The following is a 19,431-nucleotide window of genomic DNA, read 5'->3' as shown; positions in this document are numbered from 1 at the left end:
TTACAGCTGCAATTCTCGGTCCCAGATTAGCTTTAAATCCACCTTACATCTAAATACTGATAAACTAGACAGGATGAGCAGGGTTGCCTGACCTCTTTTGTTAGGCTGTGAAGGACATTAGGTACACTGTACTGGGGTCATAGTTCATGGAAAAAAACGGTTAGGCTTCACTTTTCTCTCAGGAAGCTCTAGCAAAACAGTTTCAATCAATGCTTGGGAGCAGTTTTTTTATATAGTAACTTAACAGGATGGTTTAACAGAGTTCCCCACTTAACAAGGTGTCAGATGAAGACTTGAGAGCTTCAAGAATGTTGCAGTGGGCCAGGAATGGTGGCTTTTGCCTATAATCCTATTGCACTTCAGGAGGCTCAGGCGGGAGGATCCCTTGAGGCCAGGAGTTCAAGACCAGCCTGGGCAACACAGCAAGATCCCATCTCTACAAAAAAATTTGGCCAGGCACAGTGGCTCATGCCTGTAATCCCAGTACTTTGGGAGGCCGAGGTGCGTGGATCACCTGAGGTCAGGAGTTCAAGACCAGTCTGGCTAACGTGGCAAAACCCTGCCTCTACTAAAAATATAAAAATTAGCCAGGTGTGGTGGCGGGCGCCTGTAATCTCAGCTACTAGGGAGGCTGAGGGAGGAGAATCGCTTGAACCTAGGAAGTGGAGGTTGCAGTAAGCTGAGATTGCACCACTGCACTCCAGCCAGGGTGAAAAAACAACAACCCCACAAAACTTAGTTATGGAAGAAGATCCTAAATTGCAAAGATTTGTTGTTGCCGGCTTTCAATCCATGTCAATGAATTAAGTCAACACGCACAGTATAAAAATGCCAAAATGTTGCATCTGGTTAAATTAAGGGAATGTTTGCTTTATTTGCCTTGTTTAGCTACCCTATCCTGTAATGTCTGTAATCACAAAGATGGAATAAACTGTAACATTTTAGGTTCTATCATTTGAAAAAGGCAACAATCCTTTTCACTCAGGACTTTGCAACATAAAACAGAAACCAGTATTACCTCATGAAAATAATGCATTCTAAGCATATAGAAAACCAAAGTATCCTTGTAAACTATTGTGAACTAGTGTTGTATATGTATGTACATATAATGCATATATTCCACTAAAATCTAATAGATATTAAATTATTTGAATGCATGGATGATGGGCTTTTGTTTCAGTTCCTAGCACATTGATCTTATGGTCCTATTGATAGAAGTTACTCATCCTAGCCAGGCATTTGTTACCTTTATCCCTTTAATCAGGTGATCAGGTGTTATAACCTTACCTGGCTTGGCTTGTCTAGAACAAGAAAGGTATTTCAACAAACACTTTGCTCAATGTAATTGCTCAGGTATTATTTGCAGAAAGAGGACAAAGGTGGACAGTAACCAGGACTGTCACCTGTCACTGACTGTTGTAGGCTAAATGATTGGCCCTAATTTCTCATTCCTTCTCACAGCCATATCTTTGCTATGGCAAGGTGAAAGGAGTGTATTTCCCCATCATCCTTTGACTCTGTACTTGGCGAGGTGGCTTGCTTTGGTTAATAGTAAGTGGGCAGAAATAAGTGTGTCAGTTTTGAGTATACATAGGCCTTAAGAAGCTCCTAGTGTTTACTTCTTGTGCCTTTGCCGGGTGAGCTGGCTCATCGAGACCTGTAAAGAAACCAAGCCACCCCAGTTAATCCAGACCTACAGTGATAAGCAGAGTCAACTATAGAATAGTGTTGCTGATTAAAACCCCTGAGTTTTGTGGTGGATTGTTATACAGCATTATTGCAGCAATAGCTAACTGATGAAGTGCCAAGGTTTTCACAAAAGTATATGCAACAAGATGGGATTAAGACTATCATGGCTAAGGGAGATCAGAGAGATGGCAATCAAACAGTAGTGTTTTTCAAATATGAGTAACTTACGCCCCTTTCAACAACAAATGTTCTTGTAGACTCTCCATATGACCTTTATGTTGTTAACTATGTACATATATAAAACTAGAGGCTGGGTAGGTGGTTTAGGCCTGTACTCCCAGCACTTTGGGAGGCCAAGGCGGGAGGATCACCTGAAGCCAGAGTTGGAGACCAGCCGGGGGGGCGGGGGACAAAAAAACGTAGCCAGGCTTGGTGGGACACACCAATTTCAAAAATTGAATCATTTCAGTTGTCATATCAGAAGCCGGAGCGAGAGGTAAGTCTGCATTAACAGAAGGGCTATGTGGGAGTAGAAAAGGTGGCCTTTCTGGCATGTGTCATGACACTGCAGAAGCTAGACTCTAATCCAGCCCAGGAAACCTACTGAGAAAATGCTGCCATCCTGCGTTTCCAATTTAAACATGTCCTTAGACCTCACTGCAAATGCACCGTGATGACACACAACTTGGCAGCACAGTGAGTGGAGTTTATTTTTATAATTTGTAGAAAATTGACATTTAGATTTCAAAACTTATATTACAAAATTATCAGCAGCAGTCTTAAGCATTTCAACAATGCTGATAGATTTCACTTTGCTAACACAAACAAGGCTATTATACCATGTTCGAAAAGCAAGAGACTTGTTCCAAAAGGGTCTATTATTATACATCTGCGTCACTGCTCAGGACCCGTTTGTGACTGTGTCTTCTTCCATCTCTTCTTCACCATCATCAGTGGGCCCTAAAGAAAACCACACAAGCAAAAGTAGTAAAGTAGTATCAATTTTAGAGACTCTATTCCCTTAGCATGTGAGTGTTCGTTCTGTGGCCACTGTTTGTTAGGCACTGAAGTAGGTACAGAAAGATCAAAAGCAGCCCCTGCCTTTGAGGAACTTATCGTCCAGGGACAGTCTAGTCTGTCTTTGGCAGGTACTGGAAGGGATGGTCAATTTCAAGGAAAGCGGTCACAAAGGTTTCAAAATTGTTGCCTCCCATTGTAGTTGATGATAATTCATTTTTGGTGAAGGTAAAGTCTATACTCATGTGCTTTTCATGGCACTACTATAGGCAAAAAAACCAGAAATACTCAAAAACATTTGGGCACCTACTACATGCCAAATACTGGCAACAGTTCAATGACTTTATTGTCTCTAAATTATGGAAATATGGCAACAATTACCAAAAAATGTTACATTCGTTCAACAATTTATGGCAGATATTTTGGTCAATGTATTCCAGAGGAAAAAAAGTTGTAACTCCTTCAATTGTTTGGGAAAATTACTCAATAATGTCTCACTTAACATCAGTCAGCTGAATTCTTGTATTGGTTTCACCATTCCATCCATTGCAATATGGTATTTTGATTGAGGGCATGCAGAAAATCTGGCCACACAGGCATATAGTTAGAAAAGGGAGGAAGATTTTAATGGCCTATGCAGATAATGATGGATGTTCTTTTTAGATACCATGGTAAAACTTGACAAATGGTAGCTTCCTAAAGGTTAGATGGCAGTATAAAAGTCTGAAACCTTATCAATGAACTTTTCATACTCTTACTTGGTTTATCTTGTACTCTGAACAAATCTTTTACCCATACATGATTTTGTATCATTTGGAAAACAGTGGTTCACCGACTTTTGCAGATCTTTCAAACGTTGAGCCATGTAATTACACAACATCAAAAATGTCACACCCATTAATTCACATGCATTAACATTACTATTGAGTTCCCCAGAAAAGTCTTGAGGTACTGGGAAGGTTATGGCAGTGGACACAAGTTTTCTAAATTTTAATTTTTGCTTCAAATCTTGAATTTTCAATTGTTTTCCTTGAAGTGACAGGCTCACTTCATCATGTTTGAGAAGACAAGTAGCTGCCTCTCAACTGAAACAACTGCACTAGTGCATGGAGATAACCACCTAACTCAAGTATGCAGACATGTGCATCCCCTTTCTGTCACCCAGAATATCAAAGAGACGTGTGCTCGAGGAGTGAGATTTAATGATCTTTACTGCTGCATCCAGGACACTCTTAAGTGAAACTGGTATGCACTCTATTGGGAGTGCAGAATAGGGAAGAATATAACAACTATTATTTAGGCTGCTGCCTTGACTCCTACTGTGCCAGCAGTTCTACCCACTATTGCTCCATCGGTGCAAATGTTCACACAAAAGCAAATAACACCTTAGTGTTATTAGATAAAAACAGTCTTCGGCCACGCATGGTGGCTCACGCCTGTAATCCTAGCACTTTGTGAGGCCAAGGTGGGTGGATCATAAGGTCAGGAGATCGAGACCATCCTGGCTAACATGGTAAAACCTTGTCTCTACTAAAAAAAAAGAATACAAAAAATTAGCCGGGCGTGGTGGCAGGCGCCTGTAGTCCCAGCTACTTGGGAGGCTGAGGCAGGAGAATTGTGTGAACCCATTCCTGCAGTAAGGTGAGATCGCACCACTGCACTACAGCCTGGGCGACAGAGCAAGACTCCATCTCAAAACAACAACAACAACAACAACAAAACAGTCTTCACCTTAGACTCCCAGAAGCCCACAAACCATACAGTAGAGAATTACTGGTCTTAAAAAATGTCTTTTTGGCCAGGCATGGTGGCTCACGCCTGTAATCCCAGCACTTTGGGAGGCCGAGGCGGGCGGATCACAGGGTCAAGAGATCGAGACCATCCTGGCCAACATGGTGAAACCCTGTCTCTACTAAAAATAAAAAAAATTAGCCGGGCACAGTAGTAGGCGCCTGTAATCCCAGCTACTTGGGAGGATGAGGTAGGAGAATCGCTTGAATCTGGAAGGCGGAGGTTAGAGTGAGCCGAGATCACGCCATTGCACTCCAGCCTGGGCAAAAAGAGCGAAACTCTGTCTCAAAAAGAAAAAAAAAATATTTTTCATTTTTAACTCCCAGCTGAAACATTATTTCCCTAGGAAACTTTCCCCAAGACAGCTCTAAGTAGAGGTCCCCAGTTACATTCATATCAAAACTTGTAAGATGTATTTCAGTGTTTTTTTATTTTATATCCCTAGTGCCCCACATGCTGCCTGGCATAAAGTAGGCATTCAAATGTTAGAACAGTTACCACTTATCAAAAACTCGCTAATGTTGAGCCGTGTGCTAACTTCAGTTTCTTAGCCTCTCGGCAACCTTTTGAGGTTTGGTACTATTATTGTCTCAGATTTAAAGATGAGGAAAGACTTGAAGAAAGCTGTCCAAAGGCAGAGCTGGTGAAGCTAAGATTTGGGCCTCGGACTGCTTGGCTCTAGAGCCTGTGTTCCTAACTACTGAGCTATTATGCACACACACAAATATATACAGGAGAAAGTCCACATGGCTATCTCTAGTGTTCAGTTCACTCCATTGCTGAAGTAATGCTAGCTTCAACTTTAACATAAAACCCTCCCCAGTGCTATGACTTAACTTTCTTTATGAATTACTTTTTTTTTTTTTTTTGGGATGGCGTTTCGCTCGTTGCTCAGGCTGGAGTGCAACGGTGTGATCTCGGCTCACCAACCTCCAACTCCCGGGTTCAAGCTATTCTCCTGCCTCAGCCTTCCGAGTAGCTGGGATTACAGGCATGCACCACCACACCCGGCTAATTTTGTATTTTTAATAGAGACGGGGTTTCTCCATGTTGGTCAGGCTGGTCTCGAACTCCTGACCTCAGGTGATCTGCCTGCCTCAGCCTACCAAAGTGTTGGGATTACAGGGGTGAGCCACCGCGCCCAGCCCATCAAATACTTTATCTTCAAAGAGCATTTAAAGAGATTTCATATATTAGATTTGACGTAAGGAGGCACTATTCTAGCATTCTGGAGTCATGGCATCTAAATGGTTGTGAGAGTTACACTTTGAGTGTAACATTAATTTGAACATACAAAGAACACCATTTGCTCACCCGATCTGCGTTCTCTGCCAGGGATCTGACCAGACTGCAGCAACCCCTTCAGCCTCTCCACTTCAGCCAGAGTTGAAGCATTTGCTATAGCATTCTGGAGGACAGACGGCAATGGAGATGGATGATTAACTTCAATCAAGTATCAACTACCCAGAAAACTAAGTATCAATCACCTACAGAAATTCACAGCAACTTCTCCATTTGGAATATTAAACACTTCGGTGTTGGGGGAAGAATGTTATTGGCCCACAAAAATAAAACTAGAAGCCAAAACACAAATTTCTAAAATTGGTGAAGAGATGCAGGCCTTCTTATAAAAGAGTAAATAATCACTCCACATGTCCTAAAATCATAGTTAAGTGAAGTAACTATTTGGAATTAAGTTACTGAATAATTTAAGGAGGCAATATTATAAAACTAGGGTCCCTACTGATCAGCCAAAAGGATTTGCCAGACAGCAAATCTTTGAAAGTAAAAATTAAGGCAAACACTGAGACAGCATACCAAGGTAACTAACTGTTCAAAGTGATAAATGCACCCTGGAAAATGAGAAAGACAAAGCTGCCTCCACATTAATCAGCTTGTGTAATTTTAAGTCTGATCAAATAATAACTTTATGCTAGTTTTTCCTTAAACAGAAATATTGTTATATGCTAATAACTGTGGGAAAAAAAAATCTGCAATGTTCAGAACATGTTTATTATCCAACTTTGTGTTCTGAACCCATCTTAGCTCGTTCCAGTCAAGAAGCCTAACACATGATTACCTTGATTGCTTCTACATCCCCTGGAGATGGCCCACCTTTCTTTTTGTCAGTTGGCAAACCAGCACCTGGATTAAAACTTAAGAGGGGGAAGAACATAACTGTTAAACCTAGACCAACAGAAGTTGCTTCTCTTTTACTTTCAAAAGCTTTTGAAAGTAATTCAACCAGTGTAGTATCTTATCTTTGTTAACAAACTGATACAAGAACTCTCTCCTTCAGAAACACCATCCAGTTCATCTTTCTATATGGAAAATAGGATGTACATGGTATCACATTGAGACTGACTACTGAAATATTTGCTCTGCTAACCTGGTAGAAATTTCTTGTGATGTATGGACCATTGATGTACATGGACTATAAGCACTCAAATTTAATACCACATTAATATGTCAGAGTTTTTGGTTAATTTTGTAGGAGACGAACTGCCAGACAGATCAGATCATGTTTCTGAAGGTGAAGTAGAGTTAAGTTGGATATCCGTGTCTTACGTTTTGCTTCTCCTGGCAATATCCTTTGCAAGCTGTGCACCCCGTTTGCCCTTGAACATTTTCTCTGCTTCCTGACGCTCCTACAGCGACACCACACACAGAGTTAATGGAAATAGGAATACCACATGCATTTAGATGCATTCCTCAGAAGACATGGAAGCGAACTCTCCTACAATACTCCAGGCTGGTGAAAACACCAAAAAGCCAATTTCAAATTAAGAGAAGACACAGTAGTCTTCTTTCTTTGGTAAAGCTCCCTGAAGAATGTTCACTCTCCTAGTTCCAAGGAGGGGATCCCAGGGAACTAAGAAGGCAATTATATAAATAATAAAATAATGAACTCCTAATAAAGGGAAAAACCTTCCTAACAAACAGAGCTGCACAAAAGTGGGTTACATTAAGTTCTCCACTAGGAATGTATCTAAGCAGACAATCCAGAGTGTTCACTGTGGCCTCAACATTTTGCAAACTTTGGAATGGCCAGCATTACATAAAAGAGCTTTAACTTAAAAGTTCTATCATAAACTCTGCTATTAGAAAAAAATTTGACGTAACATTTCCCCCCCACTTTCATTACAAACTAATGGTAAAATTTACTTTAGACAATTTTAATAATCAGTAATAAAAATATAAAGAAAAACACACAACTCTATAATGACTCACAAGCAACAGATTACTACTTACTTTTAGTTTCACTTTCTGGAAATCCAGTACTCTGACTTGCGGAACTTTATAAATCACATACAATCTGTAATGCTTCTTATTGGTTACCGGATTTCTTAGAATACTACAAGAAAAAAAGTAACACAATGGCAAACTTGTTCATGGCACAGCACTCAAAAGGTCTGTTTGAATAGTCTAAGGAACCTATAAATCAAGGGAACATTCACAATTCTTCACATTTCAACATTGTAACAATTTACCATTAAGGAAATATATTCAATATTTCTTTGTAAAAGGCACTTTTAATTAACTGATTACATTAAGGTCAAGGCTGGTAAAAGTAATGTTATTTTAAAGGACTTCATTCATTTTGTCACAATATGTAATTCCCATACCTTAGGTAAGTCAGTGATTTGAGAGATGCCAGAGGGTCCAGATCACCCTGTAAAGTAATGGCCACAGGTAAGAACACGAATACTACATGCTATTTTGAGATTTGGAAAGGGAGAGTGCTTTTGAAGCAAGTTGTCTTTTATTTATTTACTTAACTTTTACTCTCTAGCACCAAGCCCAATACCAGCACATCACAAATGTTTAAATAATTTCTTTCTTTTCTTTTTTGTGAGACGGAGTCTTGGTCTATCGCCCAGGCTGGAGTGCAGTGGCACAATCTCGGCTCACTGCAAGCTCTGCCTCCCGGGTTCACACCATTCTCCTGCCTCAGCCCCCTGAGTAGCTGGGACTACAGGAGCCTGCCACCACGCCCGGCTAATTTTGTTTTGTATTTTTAGTAGAGACGGGTGTCATGCATGAAGAGACCACCAAACAGGCTTTGTGTGAGCAATAAAGCTTTTTAATCACCTGGGTGCAGGCAGGCTGAGTCTGAAAAGACAGTCATCGGAGGGAGATAAGGGTGGGGCCGTTTTATAGGGTTTGGGTAGGTAAAGGAAAATTACAGTCAAAGGGGGGTTGTTTCTGGCGGGCAGGAGTAGGGGTCACAAGGTGCTCAGTGGGGGAGCTTTTTGAGCCAGGATGAGGCAGGAAAAGGAATTTCACAAGATAATGTCATCGCTTAAGGCAAGGACCCGCCATTTTCACTTCTTTTGTGGTGGAATGTCATCAGTTAAGGTGGGGCAGGGCATTTGCACTTCTTTTGCACTGATTCTTCAGTTACTTCAGGCCATCTGGGTGTCTATGTGCAAGTCACAGGGGATGCAATGGCTTGGCTTGGGCTCAGAGGTCTGACAAGGGGATTTCACCATGTTAGCCAGGATGGTCTCGATCTCCTGACCTGGTGATCTGCCCGCCTTGGCCTCCCAAAGTGCTGGGATTACAGGTGTGAACCACCAGGCCCGGCCGTGGGCCTCACTCTTAATAGAAATCATGTCCCAACACGGCCCTGCCCTGAAGAGAAACTTCTGGAACAGACGCAAATTGGGTAGATGGCGGGGGAGGGGTGTGTGTGTGCAAGAGTCACAATGAGAAAAAAATACAGATAAAAACAGGGAGAGCAGAGCCAGAAATTCTCAAAAGCAAGCTGGCATCTTCAAATAAGTCACAAAAACCACCAGAGGGAGCTCTAGAGCTTGATACTGTTTTACCCCCACTGAAGATGATCCAAAAAGGAATAAAGAACAAAGTGGTAACATTTGTTACATACATAGTGTAAAACATAATGGTGATGTAGTGATGGGTTTCAAGAATAAATATGTAACAAGCTGAAGGGTGCTGAAATGTTGAAGGTCACTGTACTGTATTGTTTAGGAGGATAAAGGTGTCAAAGTTTAAAATTAAATGTTGAAGGTCACAGTATAGTGATCTTAACATTTAATTTTAAACTTTTATAAATATGTATGTTTTAATTTCTAAGATGCTAACTCAAGACTGAAAGAGAGTAAGTAATTTCTAAACCATTAGAAGCAAAAATGGAATGACAGAAGGAGAGCATGTACAATAAAGGAGAGAAAAAGGATTGAAAAATGGATGGTACAAACAGAAAGCCCCAGAACAGAGAAAAGACAAACTGGAACACATCAGTAATTACATTAAATGTAAACAGACTAAATATAAATAATTCACTTAAAAGAGCTTTCAGACTGGATTGTAAAAAATTCTAATCAGAGCCAGGCGCGGTGGCTCACGCCTATAATCCCAGCACTCTGGGAGGCCGAGGTGGGTGGATCACAAGGTCAGGAGTTCAAGACCAGCCTGACCAACATGGTGAAACTCTGTCTCTACTAAAAAAAAAAAAAAAAAAAATACAAAAATTAGCCAGATGTGATGGTGCCCACCTGTAATCCCAGCTACTTGGGAGGCTGAGGCAGCAGGAGAATCTCTTGAACCCGGGAGGCAGAGGTTGCAGTAAGCCGAGATCTCACCACTGCGCTCCAGCCACTCCGTCTCAAAAAAAAAAAAAAAAAAAAAAAAAAAAAAAAAAAAAATCCAACCATACAGTTTTCAACAGATAAATCTAAAAGACAAGAAGTACAGAAAAGTCGAAAGTAAATTTTGGATGGAAAAAGATTTATCATGCATATAACTAACCAAAAGAAAGATTGTTTTAGTATATCAGGTAAAAGAAACCCAAAAGTAAACAGCATTAATAGAGACAGAGAGTCACAACATAATAAAAAGGTTCTGTTCACCAGAAAGATATGAGTAATTCAAAATTTGCATGTATCAAATAAGGCAACTTCAAAAATATACAAAACTAAAATTGACAGAACTTCAGGGATAGTCAAATCCACTACCATGCTGTGAGATTCTAACATACCTCTCTCAGTAACTGATAAGCCCAATGGTCTTCATTTTTGCAAAGAGCTTTAAATACAACTATAATTTCTCTAACAACACCTATCATGAGACACATTGCCTATAAATACGTATTTCTGGTTGAATATTTCACACACTTTAGAAAGGACATGGCCATGGACCAGTGCTTTCTTACATTTGTAGTCAAGCATCTCCTTGAGAATCTGAAGGATGTTATGGACCTCGTCCACAAGGAAAGGAACACAGTTCATTCCCAACAATCAGGAAAATATGGGAGGAAGGTTAGGTCACAAAATTAAGTTATGCGATTTTTTTTTTGAAATGGGGTCTCGCACTATTGCCCAGACTGGAGTGCAGAGGCATGATCATGGCTCACTGCAGCCTCCACTGACTGCTAGGGCTTAAGTGATCCTCCCACTTCAGCCTCTGAAATACTTGGGACCACAGATGCCCGCTACCACATCTGGGTTTTTTTTTTTTTTTTTGAGATGGAGTCTCACTCTTCGCCTAGGCTGGAGTGCAGTGGCATGATCTTGGCTCACTGCAACCTCTGCCCCCTGGGTTCAAGCAGTTCTCCTGTCTCAGCCTCCTGAGAAGCCGGGATTACAGGTGCCCACCACCACACCCGGCTAATTTTTGTATTTTTAGTAGAGACAGGGTTTCACCATATTGCCCAGGCTGGTCTCGAACTCCTCACCTTGTGATCCGCCTGCCTCGGCCTCCCAAAGTGCTGGGATTACAGGCATGAGCCACTGTGCCTGGTCTTTTTTTTTTTTTTTTTTAATTACTTATAGAGAGAGACGAGGTCTCACTACGTTGCCCAGGCTGGTCTAGAACTCCTGGGCTCAAATGATCCTCCCACCTTGGCCTCCCAAAGTGCTTGGATTACAGGCATGAGCTATGGCACCTGGCCTACAATATAAATTTAAGCATCCAGTGTTTAAGTGAATAATTTAGGTTACAAAACAATATACAGTATTTCAATTATGTTAAAAATTGGATACACAGAGCAGAAATTTAAAAAGCATAGAAACAATTCCAAGTGGACTGTTCATCTAATGTGAAGAGTAAAACAAGGTTTTTTTTTTTTTTTTTTTTTTTTTGAGACAGAGTCTTGGTCTGTCGCCCAGGCTGGAGTGCAGTGGCCGGATCTCAGCTCACTGCAAGCTCCGCCTCCCGGGTTCCCGCCATTCTCCTGCCTCAGCCTCCCGAATAGCTGGGACTACAGGCGCCCGCCACCTCGCCCGGCTAGTTTTTTGTATTTTTTTTTTTTTTTTTAGTAGAGACGGGGTTTCACCGTGTTAGCCAGGATGGTCTCGATCTTCTGACCTCGTGATCCGCCTGCCTCGGCCTCCCAAAGTGCTGGGATTACAGGCTTGAGCCACCGCGCCCGGCAGGTTTTTATACTAGAACTGTTCAACAAGATTTAATGCACATCAGATATGTAATCTAAAATTTTCTAGTAGCCATGTTAAAATAAATAGGTGAAACTAATTTTAATAATATGCCATTTAACCTATTACCAAAACATTACCATTTCAACATCGATATAAAATTACTGAGATAGTTTACTTTTTTTTTTTTTTTGCACTTAAGTCTTTGAAATCCAGTGTGTATTTTATAGTTCTACCACATCTTATTTATAAGTAGCCACCTGTAGTTACTGGTACTGTATTGGACACTGCAATTCTAGAAAACAACATAGCAGTTTACAACTCTGGAATAGGGGAAGCTTAAACATCAAAAGGGCTACAATAAAGAAAAAGATTGATACATTGGACTGCACCTAAATTAGGAACTTCTCTAACAGGACATCCTAAGTCAAAGTGCAAGTAAGAGTAGGAAAATATTTGCAACATACAGCTGCAGAACCCAAAAGGCCCAGATCCTGAATTAAGAAAAAGACAAGCGGATACTGAGATCATTTTCTATGAGATTTTCTAGATTTTGTAAATTTTCTGTAGGAAGCACATAGTACCTTTAATCCCACCCACCAAATACATTTTCCTTCTGTGCAACTTACCAGTTCCACGAGACTATTATTGGTGAGAATGAGTTCTGTCAGACAGGGCAGAGCCTGATCAAGTCCCTCACCTATACGGCTAAAATAAAAAGAGAGTCTTAGTAAAAGTGAAAATTAAATAAGCTCACAATTTTAATTACCTCCTTGCTCAGAGGATCTCAGAGAGACACTTACAGATCCTTTTTCCAACACCCTGACAAAGAGGAAACAAAGCAAAAAGAACCCTTTTCTGAAGCCACAGCATCAGCGACAGAAGTGGGATTTTAGAACCCCTGCCTATGGGACACTGCCTGGGGCTAATTCTACTGTCACACTGTCTAGTGGAACCTGAGAAAAGGTGCAACCTCTGGGTGGCACAAACTACTTAACTCACTTCATGATTTTTTTGTGCAGGCAGTGCAGAAATACAAATAATTCTGCATTCACAGCTCAAGTACAAGACACAACAACTATACTATAGGGGAATGGTTAACCTATGAGATATATTTCTATCTGAAGGAAATCCCACTCACCATCCAGTACCTTTAAAGACATTATCTACACACCAAGTGCTTTTTTTCCAATAAAGTTTACACAGAGCTGATGAAGACAGGGTCAAAAAAGATCTCAATTTCAATAAGTAACAGTCTAGAAATCAGTTGCAGTTAAAAAAAAAATAGAGACTCTCAGTCAAAAGTATAATTGTTACCTTTATATATGCTTTTACTATGACCCCTTTGATAATTGTTCTAGAAGTCAAACTGTATACAAAGCAACATGCTCTTAATTAGAAACTTACCATGAAAATAAAAATACATGATTTCTGAACAGACACAAGACTAGACTAAAGCCAGGTTAATCTCTGGATCTCTATAGGAAAAGTGAAGTTCATTTCTCATTTTAAGAAAAAACATGTATTGAATGTGGCTTCCATTATGGAAAAAATATTTTTTAAAAATATAAAAATTAAATTAAAAAAACCATGTAGGTTTAACCGGTAGTACGTGCTACAGCTTCTTCAGGGAACACTGCAACATTTACCCTAGGGGGAAAAAATTACTTTCCCCTATAGGCACTTACCATATTCTGTTGTTGTTCACTAACAATGTTTTCAGTCTTCTCAACAAAGGAAAACCATCCAGTTTCCTGATCTCATTGTCAGAAAAATCAATAGCATCAAACTGGTCTAATGTAGCACCTAGATTTTCAATGACAGGAATTTTATACCCTGTAAAATGGAGGAAAAAAAACACACAAGAGGTATTAATATAACTAAACAGCCCCTTAAAACATTAGCAGTATTTCATAGTATCTGATTCCAGGCTTTGATTTATTCAGGAAGCATTACCTAGCACCTATGCCATGTCATACATGCCTTGCCACTGTACAAGATACTAGAGAGAAAATGCTGAACGAGTCTCAAGTGCCCAGTGCCATGAAGCTTACAATCTAATGACAACAAGGACAAGAACAATAATAATGGGTGATATAGGTAGCTAACATTTATAAGAACATTTACAAGGTGCCTCACACTGTTCTAAGTCATTTGGGCTAGTTAAGCGGAATCCGCACAACAGGAATTTACACTTTGAGCTGCTTAGTCTCAGTGCCCAAACAGCGTTCAAACATTGTGGATAGTTTTCCACTCTTGCATCTCCACGGGCCAGATTCTTAGAACCCATCAGAACAGCCTCAAGATATGACAGTTCTCCCTCCCCTCCCCCAGCTACAATTTAGAGCTGAAGAACTCAATGGTTTACATAGAGTAATAAACCTGTGAACACTCAAATGTTAATTTGTCCAATTTGAGCATAATTACTGTGTTAGGCACTATAAGAAAAGAAATATTCTGAAGAAGCAAGGTCTACTAAAAAATAATTCACCCAAAGTTAAAGGGCACAATTCAGAGCCATACTACACGTATTGCATCAAAATACGTATTCTCAATATTGCACATACTCCATAAAGAGAAATGGCAGGGATCATCAAAAGTGGTGAGTTGGGCCGGGCGCAATGGCTCAAGCCTGTAATCCCAGCACTTTGGGAGACCGCGGCGGACGGATCACCTGAGGTCGGGAGTTCGAGACCACCCTGACCAACATGGAGAAACCCTGTCTTTACTAAAAATACAAAATTAGCCGGGCGTGATGGCGCAGGCCTGTAATCCCAGCTACTCGGGAGGTTGAGGCAGGAGAATCGCTTGAACCCGGGAGGCAGAGGTTGCAGTGAGCTGACATCGCGCCATTGCACTCTAGCCTGGGCAACAACAGCGAAACTCCGTCTCAAAAAAAAAAAAAAAAAAAAAAAAAAAAAGTGGTGAGTTGCTCTTGAACTGAACCTTTCTCTAACAAACTTAATTTCAACAAAATAAAAATACTGGGGGCCGAGCGCAGTGGTTCACGTCTTAATCCCAGCACTCTGGGAGGCCGGCGGAGGCGGATCACCTGAGGTCAGGAATTCGAGACTAGCCTGACTAACATGGCGAAACCCCGTCTCTACTAAAAATACAAAAATCAGCCAGGCGTGGTGGCTCACGCCTGTAATCCCAACAACTCGGGAGGCTTGAGGCACAGGAATCACTTGAACTGGGGAGGTGGAGGTTGCAGTGAGGCGAGACCACACCACTGCACGCCAGCTGGGGTGAAAGAGCGAGACTCCATCACATCACAACACAACACAACACAACACAACACAACACAACGGGATTTCCCAAAGGTCAGCAAGAAATCTAAGCAGAACACAACACACAACACAACACAACGGGATTTCCCAAAGGTCAGCAAGAAATCTAAGCAGATCCCGCAGCGATGCTGCTCCAAAGCCATAGGTCCCCGTGGGAACAAATCTCAGGCTACGGCTGCATGGTCTTATCCCCAGAGAAGTTGCTCTTCACATCCTTTTTAAAGTCGTCTCCTGAAATGCCAACTAGCTAGCTGCCCTCCCAATATCTTACCAAGTCTTGCTAAGGTTGAAATAGTACAGGAATCTGAATAATTGCGAGCGCTTCCACAACTTACACACAGCACAGGGCTGTGCAAACCTGGGTCACACAGTTCAATTTTTAAAACGTCTTCATAAAGGGGAAACGCCAGACAAAGGTACTAAGTAGAAAATACTGGGGGAAACAATCGCTGTTGTTCGGGGACTTGGTTTCCTCCCTCACATTAGGAACAACGAACACATATCCCATCTACGCTCAAAATATCGTCTGGCGGCAAGTATTAAGAACCAATCACTCGCCCTGCACTAGCGTTACAACCATTAACGAGCCGCTCTTCCGGGCCCTCAAACAGAGCCAACTGCGAAACAGCCAAGCAAGGCCTAATAGAGCCCCACGAGTATGCACCAGGAAGTAATGAAGTCACTCGTGCCTGTCAAGAGGCACGGCGGTAAGAGAAGGCTCCAAGAGCCTAACGGGATGCTCATTTGGCAACAACGGCAAGAATCAGGCCCCGCGTTCCCTGCGCAGCCCGGTCGGAGCTCAGACAACCGGCCCGCGGGCCAAGCTCCGGCCTTCGGTGCACGCGGCAGAGCGCGGATAATAAGGCGACGCGGTGCCGCCCGGGGGCTGGCCGCCCACGCCCTCGGACTCACCTCGGAGGTCCAGCTCCCGGTCGCGCACCGCGTTGGTGTACTGCGCCGCCTGCTCGATCAGCTCCGCCGTCAGCTTGACCATCCTGCTGCCTCCCGTCTCCTCGCGCCGTGGAAAGCCCGTGGCCTCCCGCCAGCGAGACGTCCCAGCGTGCCCCGCGCCCCACCGCCAGGCAGCACCAATCGCAGCCCCCGAGTGCGCGCGCAGCTCGCCCGCCAGGCCGAAGCAATCGAAGAGCCACGCCTTCGGGGTCGTTCTTGCCGGAAGTCTTGCCGGGCGCGCAGGGGCTGTGTCTGGTTCTGGGTTCTTTCCTGGGGTGTGTTTGGAGTCTGGAGAACCTATGATTCCAGACGTTGGTGTTTAAAAGTTAAGGCGAATGTGGAAACATCCGAGGGGAACTTTTTCATGCATTAGCGCACCTTGAGGTGGGACGGGAAGCTGTGACTGCTCTCCCTCCACCAGCCGGCGCGGGGACCCGTGGGGTTCAGTGAAGGGTCCAGGAGTTCAGGTACCCGTCCTGGGCCTGGGCCTTGGCTCCGGGTTACAGTGTGAGATCCCGGGCTAGGTGGCCCGCCTGGGGCAGGTCGCCGGGACAACCCCACAGCTCCGCAAGTCCAACCTGGCCTAGGGCATGGTAGGGTTTGCGGTTAAGCTTGTGGCCTTTAGACTTCTGAATATTCATATGAAGTATGATATACAGAAAAGTGTGCATATGATGAATTTACAGCGTGATTAATGACCAGAGTGAACACAACTGCTTAGCCGACACCGAGATCCAAAAAACCACTATTCTGAAAGCCTTCCTCTTTCCCAAAGGCAACCGCGAACTCAACACTACAGATTCGTTTTGCTTGCTTTTGATATAAATAGAATCATGCAGTATGCTTTTTTTGGCCTAGTTTCTTTGAGTCTATATTATGTCTGGAGTCCATCCAGGTTGCCTACAGAGATGGTTTGTTTGCTTTCGCTGCTGAAGAGAGTTCCATTGTATATATTATACCATAAATTACTTATTCTGCTGTTGATGGACATCAAAGTTGTTTTCTGTTTAGGGCTATTCTGAGTAATGCTGCTATGAATTTTCTGGTACGTGGATCTGATGCACATTTGCATGAGTTTTTCCTGGAGTGGAATTGCTGGGACATAGGGTATGATATCTATCATCAATAAGTAATGCCCAACAGTTATACTAAGAGGCTGAAATAATATACACACTCCAGCGGTGTGTAAGGGTTTTCATGGCTTCCAGCTTCAGCCTTGTTTGCATTTTAAGTCTATAACTTTAGCTATTCTGATGGGTGTGTGGTGGTATTGCACTACTGCTTTGCTTTTCTCTAATAACTAATGAAGCTGAGAACTTTCTCATGTGTATGGTGCCCATTCTGATAGCTTCCTTTGTGAAGTGTTCTTTCGAGTCCTTGGCTCATTTTTTTCCTTATGGAGTTGTCTGCCTTTTTTCTTATTGATTCTTGGAATTTCTTTATATATTAGGGATATGAACACACGCTGTGGCTTGCCTTTTCACTCTTAATGGTGTTGTTTGATTAGAATTTTTTTTTTTTTTTTTAAGACAGGGTCTCGCTTTGTCACCTAGGCCAGAGTGCAGTGGTGCCATCAGGACTCACTACAGCCATGACCTCTCAGGCTCAAGAGATCCTCCCCCTCAGCCTCCCAAATAGCCGGGGCTATATGCACAGGCCAAGAGGCCTGTCTAACTTTTGTATTTTTTGTAGAGACGAGGTTTTGACATGTGGCCCAGGCTGGTCTCCAACTCCTAAGCTCAAGTGACCTACTTGCCTCAGACTCCCACAGTGCTGGGATTACAGGCATGAGCCACCATGCCTGACTGAGAAGTTTCCAATTTTTATGTAGTTCAATTATTTACTTTAGGTTAGTGGATTGGGTGTGTGTGCATGTACCTTAAGAAATCTTCCCTTACCCCCATCATATTTTCCTATGTGATCTACTAGACAATTGTTTTGCCTTTCACATTTAGTTCTACAATCCACCTGGAGATGATTCTCCTTGAACTTTTATTGAAGTATGATATACATAAAGAAGAGTGAAAACTGAACACACCCAAGCAACTAGCATCCTCATAAGAACAGGACATTGCCACATTCCAGAAGCCCCCCTCCTGTCTTCATCTAGTCACCACCCTTGCCCCAAGGGTAACCATTATCCTGACATCTTGTATAGATTTGCTTTGCCTAGTTTTGTATTTATGCAAATGAGGTACCTTACATATTTTTTGCTTAACATTATGTTTGTGTGTAGATGTAGTTCATTTATTCTCACTGTAATATAGTATTTAATTGTGGATGTTTCACAATTTACTTATCCATTCTGCTGTTGAACATTTGGGTAATTTTCACTCTGGAGCTTTTATATTATAAATAGTGTACCTACAAACACAATAATATATCTTTATGTGAATGCATATACTGATATATACCCAGGGATGGAATTACTGGGTCATAGGGTTTACTTATGTTCAGCTTAAGTAGGATATAGTTTTCCAAAGTTGTTGTACCAACTTAAACTCCTTGCTAACGTTTAGTATTGTCTTTTTAATCTTAGCCATTCTGGTACATAGGTAATGGTATGAAATTGTGGTTTTAACTGTATTTCCCTAATTACTAACATAGTTGAGAACTTTAAAAAATATATTTATGTTCATTTGGATAACCTCTTTAATGAAGTGTCTGCTTAGGTGTTTTGCCCATTTTTCTACTGGGTTTTTTTCTTTAAATGATTTGTAGGAGCTCTTTATATTGTTTCAATAGGAATCCTTGTGAGCTATGTCTGTAGTGAATGTTTTCTCCCTGTGGCTTGTGTTTTCACTCTCTTAATGGTATCTTTTGATGAACAGAAGTTCTTCATTTTAATACAGTCTGATTTATGAATCTTTCCCTAGTTAATGGTTTTCGAGTATGCTTTGAGAAACTTTTGCCTACTCCAAAATTATGAATATTTTCTTCTAAAAGCTTTATTCTTCCACCTTTTGCATTTAGATCTGCAGTCTCTCTGGCATAGATTTTTGTGTATAGTCTAATATAGGGAAGAAGATATATTTTTCCCCATATGGATACTTGGTTGACCCAGCACCATTTATTGAAAAGACCATCTTTTCCCCCACTGCTCTGCAGAGCAACTCTTCAAAAATCAAGTGTCCAAATATGTGAGGGCCTGCTTCTGAACTAGCTCTTCTGTTCCATGGGTTTAGTCAGCCATCCTTGCAGAATACAAGCTTTAGAAAAAGACTTAGTATTTGTCCCTCAAAAAAAGCTCCCATTTTTTTTCTCAGATTATCTAGTAGTTATCTGGTTATTCTAAT

At 41.8% G+C, this 19,431-nt stretch overlaps 1 protein-coding gene across 1 annotated transcript; it reads right to left on the bottom strand.

Annotated features, from left to right (window-relative positions):
* Positions 1 to 2,374: 2,374 nt before the first annotated feature.
* LOC105499245 (small nuclear ribonucleoprotein polypeptide A') lies at positions 2,375 to 16,249 on the bottom strand. Its single transcript, XM_011771756.2, has 9 exons — positions 16,097 to 16,249; positions 13,583 to 13,730; positions 12,524 to 12,602; positions 8,124 to 8,170; positions 7,750 to 7,852; positions 7,066 to 7,145; positions 6,578 to 6,653; positions 5,812 to 5,905; positions 2,375 to 2,649 (listed from the first exon to the last, which is right to left on the bottom strand). The coding sequence occupies exons 1-9, from the start codon at positions 16,176 to 16,178 to the stop codon at positions 2,591 to 2,593; spliced, it is 768 nt and encodes a 255-aa protein (XP_011770058.1). The 5' UTR covers positions 16,179 to 16,249; the 3' UTR covers positions 2,375 to 2,590.
* Between the last annotated feature and the right edge of the window lie 3,182 nt (positions 16,250 to 19,431).

Source organism: Macaca nemestrina, chromosome 7 (assembly GCF_043159975.1).
Source record: "Macaca nemestrina isolate mMacNem1 chromosome 7, mMacNem.hap1, whole genome shotgun sequence".
NCBI lineage: Eukaryota > Metazoa > Chordata > Mammalia > Primates > Cercopithecidae > Macaca > Macaca nemestrina.
The sequence above is the reverse complement of the archived record's forward strand: the minus strand, read 5'-3'. Positions and strand labels throughout refer to the sequence as shown.

Excerpts from the sequence above, each read along its gene's own strand:
- LOC105499245 (XM_011771756.2), bottom strand. The coding sequence starts at position 16,178 with ATGGTCAAGCTGACGGCGGAGCTGATCGAGCAGGCGGCGCAGTACACC. Across the intron at positions 12,603-13,582 it reads GTGAACAACAACAGAATATG|CCGTATAGGTGAGGGACTTG; the intron begins GTAAGTGCCTAT and ends TTTTTATTTTAG. Across the intron at positions 7,853-8,123 it reads AAATCACTGACTTACCTAAG|TATTCTAAGAAATCCGGTAA; the intron begins GTATGGGAATTA and ends TTTTTCTTGTAG.